Here is a 14546-nt window from a genome sequence, read left to right as displayed (position 1 = left end):
TCACGTTTATTACGCTTTATTCCGACATTCCGATACATGAAACAATAGCATACAAAACAACTAAATCCTATATCTTCTCTAATTCAATATTCTCCGAGCGGTAAGTTGTACTGCATTTTTTTTGGACACTTAACATGGATACATGATATTCCAAGAGAAATGAAGATACAAAAGACAAAATATCTAGTATTCATATGTACAGAGGTGAGAACTAAGTACATTCCAGGTGTACATACATATGACTGGCGTTATACAAGGGTGTATCGCACCGTTACACTACACGCTACTGTGACATAGAATACCTTATAACGTAATATATGTACAACATATATATTTGCAGCTCTGTTCTTGAAGAGGTCCATTGAGTCGCAGAAGAGCTTGCCAGAAACTGTAGTCTGAGAGTTCCTAAGACAGTTAACTAAAACACAGATTGTAAATCATTTATTTCTAAGACTAAGGAAGCTCTTGTAGGTTAGCAAACGAGGCCGTTGGGACACAAACTGCCGGACTCCTTGATATGTTTTTGTTTTACAGCGAGATACAACCTTCATACGTTTTACAGGTTTAGACCACGTTGAACACAGATCTCTACACATGACACCTTCTCACCACATAAATCCACAATGCAGAGCACGAAGAATTTTTTTTTTTTTCACACACACGAAATAAACTTTTTTTTCCTTTTACTTAACAATGATTGTGTAAGATCTTTTCTTTTGCTCCCGAAGTACATATATAAGAAACAATGCAATCACTTTTTTCGGGTGAGCAATGGCCCACGCTTAACTATTACTGATTAATTGGAAAAACTAAACAAGACATTATTAGACTAGGTATAAAGAAAAAGTCGAATTTGTATACGGTACTTTTGCAACGCTTGGCTGAATATGGAAATCCGATTAAAAAAGAAAATAAAAAAGGATTATTAATTTTCTTGGGAGGAATTCACAAAACTGGAAACTAATAGCTTTTGTACCGACAGAATGAAACATATCTATAATACAAGTGTTCCCCTACGTTATGCGTCTTTTCAGGAGAGAAAAAATGCACATTTGGACAGTAGAGTAGTGTTACTTCGGGCTTATCTGCACATGTATAAGTACTAAACTCTGACAGTAAGGTGCTGCAGTCCACCTGTAGACTTGGAAGCACATTTGAAATTCGTCTCCTTCTAGGAACGGAGATAAAAGGGCTGGTGATTTTTTCTCTCTCTCAGCCAGTCAGAACGATGTAAGATGGTGACAGGCTGACGAAAGTTGCATATTTTACAGCCACTGGGTCAAAATGACACGCCTGCATGTACACAACAAAAATACTAAAAAATACGTTATGTCTACAACTATCAACAATCGTCCAGTAAGTAACTGAGAAGTACATGTAACCTTACAGAATAATTCGGGGGTAATAACAGCTCTATTCATAAAGATTTCTCTAACATCAGTAATATAGGAACACTAGTCTTTATCCATCGTAACAACACTTAAATCACATATTTTAACAACAACATCAAACATATACAACACTGGGAATGATAAATGTCCTCCGAATCTCTAATGCTTTATCAAAATAAATGTCGATTATATCCATACCCATTATACGCGAAATATATACATACCATAGAGTTAATCCATTCTTTCAATGAACTACAAAATTGTCAGGAAGTCGAGACGAGGTCATGTCCGCCAGTTGTGAGAGAGCGAGAAGCATATTTGAACCTCTCTCACACCTAACGGCCACACACCCTCGTGTCTCCAAGACTTTCAGTGAAACAAATTCTACACTACTTGCAATCCAGCTGCCTCTTTTTTGAATTAGCTCGATATGTACCTTAATTTCCATTTGATCAGGATTCTTGAATGATATTACCTACGCAGTTTTAGAAACCAGACGTTATTTGTCTGCGTACACACACTTCACCTAACCTAGTTTGTGCAAGCAATGGTTCAATCGCGGGAGACAGAAGCTGTATATAAAATGTTTGTGTATTATATTTCTCACTTGGAAAGAAAAACTACCAAAGAATTCTACTTTCATAAACTGTGCAATTCAAGTGCGTTACATATCAAAATACTGGATGTCACCAAAGAGATCGTTCTCATGCAGGTTTAATTACTTAGCAATTTTATGATGATATGTTTAATTTGATTCCTCAAGTTTTCTTGATAAACTATTGCCAGGCATGATTACACTGATGACGTAACTAAATTTAAGGATGGGCTGTAGCTTCTTTTATTAAAAAAAGAAAGGTTAAAATGGCAGTAGTTACTATGACGAGAACAGGGGTAACAGGGGAAATTTGCCTTGATAGAGAGGTGAACTGGCAGCCAAAATAGAACTCTGGTATGTAGACAGTCTGTGAGGTCATGTAGTCATAGTTCAAAGTGTTAGTAAGTTAGGTCTTTTTTTTTCGTTTTGTTTCAAACTAAGTACGAAAAAAGGTACATTAGACTTAAACCAATTAAGGTGTACATCACTGTCAACACAGGACAGTAAATTTGTGTACAATCATTAAATTAGATGTAAATCAGATTAGAGTAAATTCATGAAATGGTATGAAATTAAAATATCAGGATGGGTGGATAATGATATATGTAATAAAACACACAAATAAAACATTCCATGAAGATATTTGAAAACTGCAGTATAGTGACATACTGAGTGACAAGGATACGTACAGTTAAGCAAATTTAAGACACTACACATATCTGAATTATCAAGCGGATATGTCACAAACTTATAAATAAAAGATAATATCTCTATGAACAATGAAACAACCAAGCTGTTCAGCCACCAGATGTCTCTCCCCCTCGGACCGTCCCAGTGCTGGTTGCCTGATCACATACACCTGATGGCGCGCGCTGATTGGTTAGTTTGGCGACACGGCCGACCAATGGGCTGCGCTTACGTGGCACGCAGAGAGACGCGTGCGGGTTTGCGTGTCGTCTGCTCTGGTAAGGTAAGAGATTCCTAACGGCATTTTTTAAAAAAAGTTTCAGGTAATTAAGGATAATACTATTGAGGTAGATGATCGTCAACTAAGTCACCAATAGTAAGAAAATAAGAATGAAGGATTATAAGCCATACTTCTATCTGCAGTAAGTAGATTAATCACTCGATTTCTCTACCATAGCGAATATATGAAGTTTCTTTCCTCTTGAAAAGGCCTCCCCTGAAATGACAGTGACAAGGTTATTTGAGGGGGTAGGCTTAGTAACCCAGCATCGTAAGGACGCTGTAAGGGTAACGTGACGAAAGACTTTATAAAGATAACGTGACAAGTGACCTAACTGATGACCGGTGGGTGTGAAATGAAAACGCAAGGTTAAGTACGCTCACACCACTTTTCATTACACGCCCTGGAGCTGATCAAGCACTACTTTATAAAATTATTTACAAGAAGCTTTATTCGTTACAGCAAATGCAACTCAAATAACAAGCCTGTCGATCCCAAGTCAGTGGGATTGTGTTACATGGATACATTACGGTTTTCACGTTACTGTTATTTTGTGTTTTGGAGTCGCTTGAAAATATCTTTGTGATAATAAAGTTAAATGCTTTTTTTTCTTTTTTTTGTGCGTGTGGCTGGTCTTCAAGTTCATATATTTTTTGGAAGAAGGAAGCCAGTAACTATGAGAATTTTTTTAATGTGTTCTGCTACTTTCACAGAAGTGTTGTGAAGCAAATGTAACCCTGTGTATCTTAAGTGTGATGAAAATAGTTACTGTTTGTACCTCATACTATGTATATTTGGCAGATTTGGCCACCTGATACTAATATAATGGAAACCGCTTGTTTCTTCGCGGTAAGACAGAATTCATACACACATTCGTGCATATTAGGTTGGGATACGTATATTTTGGAATGTTTAATTGTTTCCTAGATATCCAAGTCGTGATCAGAGCTTTTTCGGGGAATATTAGCATATGAGTAGATCCCCGAAAAAAATAATAAAATTAGCATCGTCATGTTTGTGTTTCAGTGCATCTTAACGTGTGCGCGTGTGTTGGAATTCGTGTGTATACCACCGTGTGTTTCTAAGTGTGGATTGTGTTTGTAAGTGAAAGTGTTATTGGTAGTCACACGTGAGTAAAAGCGAGACAGCGAACTCAGACGTGTAACCAGTGCTTCCAGTCGAAACTAGGAGTTTCCCCTGTCTCCAGGATTTTATGGTGTTCAGCTTCCGGTGTGATGCTCAGCAACAGTTTCTGAAACATGAGTATATTAGAGTTCAGTGTATATGGTATTCCAGAATGGGTGTGTTGCTAGCTTTAATCTTCACTTTTGATTTATAGAGCATAAGAGTAGATACTTTAACCTCCCTTTTGATTTAGAGAAGAGCATAATAGTAGGTACTATGATCTAAATTTTGATTTATAGAGCATGAGTGTTGGTACTTTAATCTCCCTTTTGATATAGAGCAGAAGTGTAGGTATTTTAATCTCCCTTTTGACTTAAAGAGCATAAGTGTAGGTACTATAATCTCCCTCTTGATTTATATATCATAAGAGTAGGTACTTTAACCTCCCTTTTGATTTATAGAGCATAAGAGAAGGTACTTTAATCTCCCTCTTGATCTATAGAGCATTAGAGTAAGTACTATAATCTCCCTTTTGATTTATAGAGCATAAGACTAATTACTCTAAATCTTCAGCATAAGGAAACCCCCCCTCCCAAAAATTAAGACCCCAAACTCCGCGAAATGGAAACTAACCTGCCGGAGATTCCCTGGTTGGCGACAGATGGTAATGATCATCCACAGGGGAATCATACACATCGAGGTCGAGGTGATGAGCCAGCCTACCGACTCAGACCAGGCAGGGTAAGTGTAGTGGATTGGGCCGTGGTACTCGAGTTTGCTGGAGGCTTGTGATTGAAGTCCGATGACGATCTGTAATAAGGGAGTCCGTTTGTGATGGGTATTGAGGAGGGTGGGATTCACGGGAGAGTTTAAAGGGGTTTAGATTATTTGTGGTAGGTTAGGGAGTGTAGGAACTCCTCCATTTGACTTGACGTTGTAAACTCACTCACTCACTCATTTAATTACTCACTCACTCACTCAATTACTCACTAATTTACTTAATTACTCACTCACTTACTCACTCACTCACTCACCCACTCACTTACTCACCCACTCACTCACTTACCCACTCACCCACTCACACACTCACACACACACACACACACACACACACACACACACACACACACACACACACACACACACACACACACACACACACACACACACACACACACATACACACACACGGATGGATAAAGCATAGAATATACACATGTATGTATATACAGTGCATATGGAATGATTAGTTTATAAAAGAATAAGTAAACTTGGATCTCTGAATCCCTATATTATTCATCAACAACAGTTACATGGAGAATCTGAGAGCACGCGCATTCCAGTCCCATTTTCACTCTATCTCACTCTGTTTCACTATAACCTGCTTCCATGTGCTCTTCCCAATCCCCACGTACCAACCCCTTGCCCATCTCCCCTCCAATATATTTACTTTCTCACGAGGTCTTACATATCCACCCTCCTTCACATCCACTCCCCTCCCTCCAAATCCACTTTCTCCCACCCTAAGCCTCTCCGCATTCACCCTCCCCCTCCATATCCACTCCCCTCCCTCCACATCCATTATTCCCTCCCTCCAAGACCCTCCACATCCACCCTCCCCCTCCACATCCACTCCCCTCCCTCCACATCCATTATTCCCTCCCTCCAAGACCCTCCACATCCACTCTTCCCTCCCTCCAAGAACCTCCACATCCACTCTTCCTTCCCCCCTAACCCCTCCACATCCACTCTTCCTTCCCCCCTAACCCCTCCACATCCACTCTTCCCCACCCCAAGCCCCTCCACATCCACTCTCCCCCGCCCCAAGCGCCTCCGCATCCCTCCACATCCACCCTTCATCCCCCAAACCCCAAGCCCCTCCACATCCACCCTTCACCCCCCAAACCCCTCCACATCCCTCCACACCCACTCCTCCTCCCCTCCCCCCCAACCCCTCCACACACACCCCTCACCGTGATAAGGATGAAGAGCGGAGACACGAACTTCCAGCAGACTCGCCAGTAGAGCATGGGACGAAACCCGAGCATGTGTTGGATGTCTGCACTAAACCGTCGCAGTCCTGTGGGTGGTAAAAGAGGAGCTGAGTTGAAGATTTCGTCGGATAGGTTTTTATATTTCAAGTGATTGGTGGATTCCAAACGCAGTCCAGTATTTTTTAAAATCTTTTATTTATTTATTTATTTTTTAATGATTTTTTTTCCAGATTTTTGTATTCAAGTGATTGATAAAATCCAAACGCAATCCAGTATTTTTTCTCTATTTATCTATTATTTTCTATTTTTTAAACCTATTTTTTAAATGGCTACAACAGAGGAAGAAAAATAAAATAATATTCAGATATTGGATTTGCTTGATCTCTTGACAAGAAATTAAATTCGTTTTTTTTTACTACACCTCTAGAGGCATATGACTCGTCCCTACAACCTACGTTTGAATCAGTGGATGATATAATAACCGTAAAACATATTTCTATAGACACATAGATGGTATGCAGTCAGTCCCTATATAGAAGAGGTAATAAATGAAAGAGAAAATACAATAACATTAAAAGGTTTTTCCGTAGAACCACAGTCAGTCCCTATGTGGAAGATGTGACAGAAAGAGTGATGATAAATGAAAGAGAAAACGTGGAAGAGGCAATAAATGAAAGAGAAAATGTGGAGGGGATAAATGAAAGAGAAAATGAGGAAGAAATAATAAATGAAAGAGAAAATGTGGAGGAGATCAATGAAAGAGAAAATGAGGAAGAAGTAATAAATGAAAGAGAAAATGTGGAGGAGATGAATGAAAGAGAAAATGAGGAAGAAGTAATACATGAAAGAGAAAATGAGGAAGAAGTAATAATTGAAAGAGAAAATGTGGAAGAAGTAATTAATGCTGAAAAAATAAAAAAAACATCAAAAGACCTTACCATAAAACCAGGAAACAGCAACGGCTTCGAAAAGGGCTGAGCATAGAAGCGATATTCCAGCAGCATACGTGTCCAGCCAGTGAAACACGTACATTCCGCCCTGGAGAAAATGGCTTGGCTTAGTTGAGGGTTGGGTTGTTAGGGACTATCTACCTGTCTTTTGTGGTTTCTCTGTCTCTCTCTCTCTCTCTCTCTCTCTCTCTCTCTCTCTCTCTCTCTCTCTCTCTCTCTCTCTCTCTCTCTCTCTCCCTCCCTCCCTCCCTCCCTCCCTCCCTCCCTCCCTTTCTCTCTCTCTCCCTCTCTCTCTCTCTCTCTCTCTCTCTCTCTCTCTCTCTCTCTCTCTCTCTCTCTCTCTCTCTCTCTCTCTCTCTCTCTCTCTCTCTCTCTCTCTCTCTCTCTCTCTCTCTCTCTCTCTCTCTCTCTCTCTCTCTCTCTCTCTCTCTCTCTCTCTCTCTCTCTCTCTCTCTCTCTCTTTGCTTATGTGTATATATCTATATTCTCTCACTCTTCCTGTGTTTAGTCAAGTACATGTTTTTGTTTACATTTTGAATAAACCTAAGTCAAATCCCCCCCCCCCCCATTCTCTCTCTTTCTCTCTCTCTGTCTCTCTCTCTCTCTCTCTCTCTCTCTCTCTCTCTCTCTCTCTCTCTCTCTCTCTCTCTCTCTCTCTCTCCCTCTCTCTCTCCCTCTCTCCCTCACGCCCTCTCTCCCACCCTCCCTCTCTCCCTCACGCCCTCTCTCCCACCCACCCACCCATCCTCCTCACCCCTCCATCCTCCTCCCCTCCCCTCCCCACCACCCCCCCACCACCCCCACCCACCCTCCATCCTCCTCACCTCCCACCCATCCTCCTCACCTGACAGAAATTAGCAATAGACACGAGGAAGGACGACGTGACGACCAAGGCGGTGAAGAACTCTCTCCTTATGGTCTTCCATCCGAAGGTTAGGCGCAATTCGTCCATCATTCCGGTGATCACGCACTCCAACCCGCCCATCTGGGGAGGACAGTTGCAGATAGAAGGTATTCGTGGAGTTGGAGAGTATTTTAAGAGTTAATGGAGGTGTAAGAGTCTTCGTGGAGTTGGAGAGTATTTTAAGAGTTAGATAGAGTGTTGATGGAGCTGTGAGAGTATTCGTAGAATAGGTAAGAGTATTCGTGGAGTTGGGGAGTATTTTAGAGTTAGAGTATGAATGGAGTAGTATGAACGGATTTTTTAAGAGTAGTTAGAGTATTTGTAGAGCAGGTAGAGTATTCGTAGAGTAGGTAAGAGTATTTGTAGAGCTAGTTAGAGTGTTAATGGAGCTGTAAGAGTATTTATAGAGCTTGCTGGAGTATTTGTAGAGCTTGCTTGAGAGTATTCGTGGAGTTGGAGAGTATTTTAAGAGTTAGTTAGAGTGTTGATGGAGCTGTGAGAGTATTCGTTGAGTAGGTAAGAGTATTTGTATAGTTAGAGTGTTAATGGAGCTGTAAGAGTATTTATAGAGCTTGCTGGAGTATTTGTAGAGCTTGCTTGAGAGTATTCGTGGAGTTGGAGAGTATTTTAAGAGTTAGAGTGTTGATGGAGGTGTAAGAGTATTCGTAGAGTAGTAGGTAAGAGTATTTGTAGAGCTTGCTAGAGTATTTGGAGAGTATTCGTAGAGCTTGCTAGAGAGTATTCGTGGAGTTGGAGAGTATTTTAAGAGTTAGTTAGAGTGTTGATGGAGGTGTGAGGGTATTCATAGTTGCAGCTAGAGAGTATTCGTGGAGTTGGAGAGTATTTTAAGAGTTAGTTAGAGTGTTGATGGAGGTGTGAGGGTATTCATAGTTGCAGCTAGAGAGTATTCGTGGAGTTGGAGAGTATTTTAAGAGTTAGTTAGAGTGTTGATGGTGGTGTAAGGGTATTCGTAGAGCTTGCTAGAAGGTATTCGTGGAGTTGGAGAGTATTTTAGAGTTAATGGAGGTGTGAGAGTATTTGTAGAGTAGTAGGTAAGAGTATTTGTAGAGCTTGCTTGAGAGTATTCGTAGAGGTAGAGTGTTGATGGAGGTGTAAGGGTATTCGTAGAGTAGGTAAGAGTATTTGTAGAGCTAGCTAGAGTGTTAATGGAGCTGTAAGAGTATTTATAGAGCTTGCTTGAGAGTATTTGTAGAGCAGGTAAGAATATTCGTGGAGTTGGAGAGTATTTTAGAGTTAGTTCGAGTGTTGATGGAGCTGTAAGAGTCTTCCTAGAGTAGGTAGAGTATTTGTAGAGTTAGTTAGTGTTAATGGAGCTGTAAGGGTATTTATAGAGCTTGCTTGAGAGTATTCGTAGATTAGTAGGTAGAGTAATTGTGGAGCTTGCTAGAGTATTCGTGGAGTTGGAGAGTATTTTAGAGTTAGTTAGAGTGTTGCTGGTGGTGTAAGGGTATTCATTGAGTAGGTAAGAGTATTTGTAGAGCTAGTTAGAGTGTTAATGGAGCTGTAGGAGTATTCGTAGAGCTTGCTGGAGAGTATTTGTAGAGCAGGTAAGAGTATTCGTAGAGCTAGCTAGAGTATCAATGGGGCAGGTAGAGTATTCACAGCTAGCTTGAGTATTAATAGAGCTGAATGGATGAATGGAGCTGTAAGAGTATTCTTAGAGCTAGCTTGAGAGTATTAATGGACTGTAAGAATCTTTGTAGACCTAGCTTGAGAATATTTATAGAGGAAGTAGAGTATTCGTAGAGCTAGCTAGAGTATTAATGGAGCTCTAAGAGTCTTCGTAGAGCTTCTAGAGAGTATTTGTAGAGCAGGTAAGAGCATTTGCAGAGCTAGTTAGAGTATGAATGGAGCTGTAAGAGTATTTGTAGAGCTAGCTTGAGTATTCATTGAGCAGTTAGAGTATTCGTGGAGTTAGGGTATTGGTAGAGCTGTAAGAGTATTTGTAGAGAAGGTGGAGTATTCGCAGAGCTAGCTAGAGTATTCATGGAGCTGTAAGAGTATTCGTAGAGCTAGCTTGAGAGTATTTTAGAGTAAGCTTTAGAGTATTTTAGAGCTAGCTTTAGAGTATTCATGGATCTGTAAGAGAGTATTCGTAGAGCTGTCTAAAAACAAAGAGAGCAGCTAGAGTATTCAATGAGTTGTTGAAAATAACTCCATATGCTATGGAAAACTTTCCTGACCTTTTTCACTCACTGGCAAACGTTAATTGGAGCGTTTTCTCCTTATTTACTGCAGTTTTCTCGCATATATAAATGCAAATGGCGGCGCGCGCCTTCTCAGCTGACGTGATCATAACAAATCTAGATATTAGTTGTATAATCTTATAGTCATTATACCATTGAGATTCATTATTACACTAAATTATTATGATAAGGTCTAAAATGTAAATATAAGGTAGTTAAGTGTTAACTTGTGACAACAGTGAGACTCATAAACAAAAATCGTTAAATATTTAGACGAAATCACAGACGAATTTGGACACTTCTTTTTTTCTTTTTCTTTTTTAATGACAGTTCTTAAATCTGTCAAAAGAAAATTCGATGACCTGGCTTGAATACTGCCCCAGAGAAGGTAACAATTCACGCAAATCGCCGTGATTGGTATTGGGTAGTTGTTAGTGATAATGTTATTGTTTTGGTTGTTGCTATTACTGTTATTATTGTTACCGTTGTTGGGTTTATTGACATTATTATTATTTTGTTATTATTATTATTACCATTATCATTAGTAGTAGTAGTTATTATTATCATTAGTAGTAGTAGTAGTAGTTATTATCATTAGTAGTAGTAGTAGTAGTTATTATCATTATTATAATTAGTAGTAATAGTTATTATCATTATTATTATTAGCAGTAGTAGTTATTATTATCATTAGTAGTAGTAGTAGTAGTTATTATTATCATTATTATTATTAGTAGTACTATCATTATTATCATAATTTATCCTCGACGCCTCACCCCAGAGTCGAGGCCGAGGGAGATCAGCATAAGGAAGAAGAGACACGACCAGAACTGCGAGCCAGGGAGCGTCGCCACGGCCTCGGGGTAGACCTGGAACACCAGACCGGGACCTGCAAAAGGGAAAGGGAGTTGGTCTCAGGGTACAGGAGTGTAGTCCATATTATCAGGAAATATAGTGTTTACGGTAGCAAAACGACAAGCCATGGTGTTAAGTATTATTATGTATGATTTATGGACCTGTAAGACAAAAGGGAGTTGGTCTCAGGGTATAATAGTGGAGTCCATGTGACCAGATGGAGTGTTTACGATAGCAAAACGACAAGCCATTGCGTTAAGTATTTTTATGTATAATTTAGGGATCTGTAAGGGAAAGGGGGTTGGTCTCAGGGTACAGGAGTGTTCATGTTATCAGATGGAGTGTATACGATAAGCCATTGTGATAGGTATTTTTATGTATAACTTAGGGACCTGCAAATGGAAAGGGAGTTGGTCTCAAGGTACAGGAGTGGAGTCCAAGTTATGATATGTAGTATTTACTATAGCCAAAGGACAAGCGATTGTGGTAATCATTATTATGTATAATTGAGGGACCTGTAAGGGAAAGGGGGTTGGTCTCAGGGTACAGGAGTGTTCATGTGACCAGATAGAGTGTTTACAATAGCAAAACGACAAGCCATTGTGGTATGTATTACCAGGTTATGTGTAATTTAGGGACCTGCAAGGGAAAGGGGGTTGGTCTTAGGGTACAGGAGTGGAGTCCATGTTATAAGATGGAGTGTTTCCGATAGCAAAACGACAAGCCATTGTGGTAGGTATTATTATGTATGATTTAGGGACCTGCAAGGCAAAGGGGTGGTCTTAGGGTACAGTAGTGGAGTACATGTTATAAGATGGAGTGTTTACGACAGCAAAACGAGAAGCCATTGTGGTAATTATTCCTTTTGGTTCTTGTAATCAGATTATGTATAATTTTTCACTGGTAGGGATAAAGTAAGGTGTAGAAAGAAGCCTTTTTATGGCATGTGATGTTCAAATGTAATAGTTAATGATGGAAAGAGATACAATAGTATCTGTATTCAGAAACTTTTTAGCTGCATACTATTCTAATATAAAACATTTGCGGAAGGTTTCGATTTTGATTAAAATATGATACTGACGACAGAGAGGAATATAACAAGGTAAATATTTATCGCATATATCAAGAAAATATAACTAGTATACCATTCTGATATAAAACATTTGCGGATGATTGCCACCTTAATGAAATATAATATTTACGATAGAGAAGAATATAACAAGACAGGTAGTTACATCAAGAAAACATAACACCTACGACAGAGAAGATTAAAACAAGGCAAGTAGTTATTGAATATATCAAGAAAATATAACATCTACGATATAGAGGAACATAGCAAAACAAGTAGTTATTGCACATATCAAGAAAATAAAACATGTACGATATAGATAAGTCAATGAAATATGGCAGACGTGGTGGCGTCAGCTGACTAACCGTCCGTGGCCACTGTCCCGATGTCTGTCTTCTGCTTGAAAGCCATGTAGCCAAGATACGTGAAGATGACGAGGCCGGAGTAGAAGCTCGTGAATGCGTTGACGAGACTGGTGATGAGGCAGTCGCGGTAACAGTTGTTGTTGAAGTTGTTGTAAGAGGCGTAAGACAGATGGACGCCGAAGCCAGCGCCAACCGAGAAGAACACCTGTTGAGCTGCCTCGTACCACACCTGCGGGTTAAGGGCAGGGTGTATGGGCCATTCACATATATATATATATATATGTATATATATATATATATATATATATATATATATATATACACACACACACACATACACATACACATACACATACACATACACACACACACACACACACACACACACACACACACACACACACACACACACACACATATACATACATATATATATATATATATATATATATATATATATATATATATATATATATATATATATATATATATGTTCATACACACAGACGCGCGCGCACACACACACATACATACACATATATATATATGTTTGTATACACACACACACACACACACACACACACACACACAAACACACGCACACACACACACACACACACATACACAAACACCCACCCAACCCCCTACCCCCATTACCCCACCCCACCCCACCCTTCCCCCCAAACCACACACACACACACACAGTTCACCCAAAACCCCCTCCCCACCCACCCCACCCCACCTTTCCCCTCGTACCTGCGGCTTGGAGAGGCCGACCCACCCCACCCCCACACCCCACCCCCACCCCCCCTTTCCCCTCGTACCTGCGGCTTGGAGAGGGCCGACCCCCCCCACCCCCACCCCCCCTTTCCCCTCGTACCTGCGGCTTGGAGAGGGCCGAGATAGCCACCCCACCCCCCACACCTCACCCCATACCCCACCCCCACCCCCATCCTCCTTTCCCCTCGTACCTGCGGCTTGGAGAGGAACGACCCACCCCACCCCCCACCCCTCACCCCCACCCCTCCTTTCCCCTCGTACCTGCGGCTTGGAGAGGGCCGACCCACCCCAACCCCCACACACCCTCCCCTCACCCCACCCCACCCCACACCCCACCAACCCCACACCCCTCACCCCCATCCCTCCTTTCCCCTCGTACCTGCGGCTTGGAGAGGACTGAGATAGCCACCCCCCACCCCACCCCCCACCCACCCCTCACCCCTCACCCCCCACCCCCTTTCCCCTCGTACCTGCGGCTTGGAGAGGGCCGAGATAGACGGCTTGATGTAGTACAGGAGGCCGTCAGCAGCCCCGGGGAGCAACGCCCCTCGAATCAGCAGCACGGTCATGATCACGTAGGGCATCGTCGCGGTCACCCATACCACTTTGCCTGCAGATAAGGGGTGTCTCGCTTATTCAAGGTTGGTATTGGGTTGTTCGTGGGTTGTTCGTGGTAGTGTTATTGTTTTTGTTGTTAGTGTTGTTATTGGTATCGTTGTTGGGGTTATTGGGGTTATTATTTTATTATTATTATTAGTAGTAGTAGTACTATCATTATTATTATTATTATCATTATCAATATTATTATAATTATCTTTATTATGATCATTATTATTATTATCATTACTATTGTTATTGTTATTATTATCATTACTATTGTTATTGTTATTATTATCATTATTCTATTATAATTGCTGTTAGTAGTAGTATGATGATCATCATCATTACCATTATTTGTATAATTCTGTTTGTGTTTTTTGTATGTTTGTGAATCTTGTGTTTGTGTATGTGTGAGTGTTTGTTATATTTTGTGTTTTATTTGTATATGTGAGTCTGTCATTGTTTATGTATGTGTGTATTAATATCTTAACATCTTCCCTCTAATATACAACCAATTACCAAAAATACAAAACCCCACCAATCAATATATAACAACATAATATTCGATCAACATCTTACAAAACGATAAATCTTAAACACCAATAAAGAATATAATTCATGTCATCGAGGACGAGCTCCAGGCACTCTGCGAGGGCGAGACAAGCCACTGAGAATAGAAGCCGAGAGCGTTGGGGCTGCCAAGGAGAGGGGCTGTCTTGATACGGGGAAGCGGAAGGAACAAATGTG

General features: G+C 40.6%; 1 protein-coding gene across 1 annotated transcript in view; it reads right to left on the bottom strand.

Moving 5' to 3' along the window:
* The window catches only part of LOC113800409 (sodium-dependent dopamine transporter), a 96339-nt gene continuing 81793 nt past the window's right edge, over positions 1 to 14546 (bottom strand). Inside the window, exons 6-13 of the mRNA XM_070118416.1 lie at positions 13670 to 13809; positions 12420 to 12648; positions 10907 to 11019; positions 7867 to 8007; positions 7011 to 7110; positions 6052 to 6158; positions 4712 to 4888; positions 1 to 4205 (exon numbers count right to left, since the gene is read on the bottom strand). Coding sequence (XP_069974517.1) covers positions 4107 to 4205; positions 4712 to 4888; positions 6052 to 6158; positions 7011 to 7110; positions 7867 to 8007; positions 10907 to 11019; positions 12420 to 12648; positions 13670 to 13809 — 1106 coding nt within the window. The 3' untranslated portion in view covers positions 1 to 4106. The remainder of the gene's footprint in view (positions 4206 to 4711; positions 4889 to 6051; positions 6159 to 7010; positions 7111 to 7866; positions 8008 to 10906; positions 11020 to 12419; positions 12649 to 13669; positions 13810 to 14546) is intronic.

Source organism: Penaeus vannamei, chromosome 42 (genome assembly GCF_042767895.1).
Source record: "Penaeus vannamei isolate JL-2024 chromosome 42, ASM4276789v1, whole genome shotgun sequence".
Lineage (NCBI taxonomy): Eukaryota > Metazoa > Arthropoda > Malacostraca > Decapoda > Penaeidae > Penaeus > Penaeus vannamei.
Note: the sequence above shows the minus strand (reverse complement) of the source record. Positions and strands in the feature narration are given on the sequence as shown.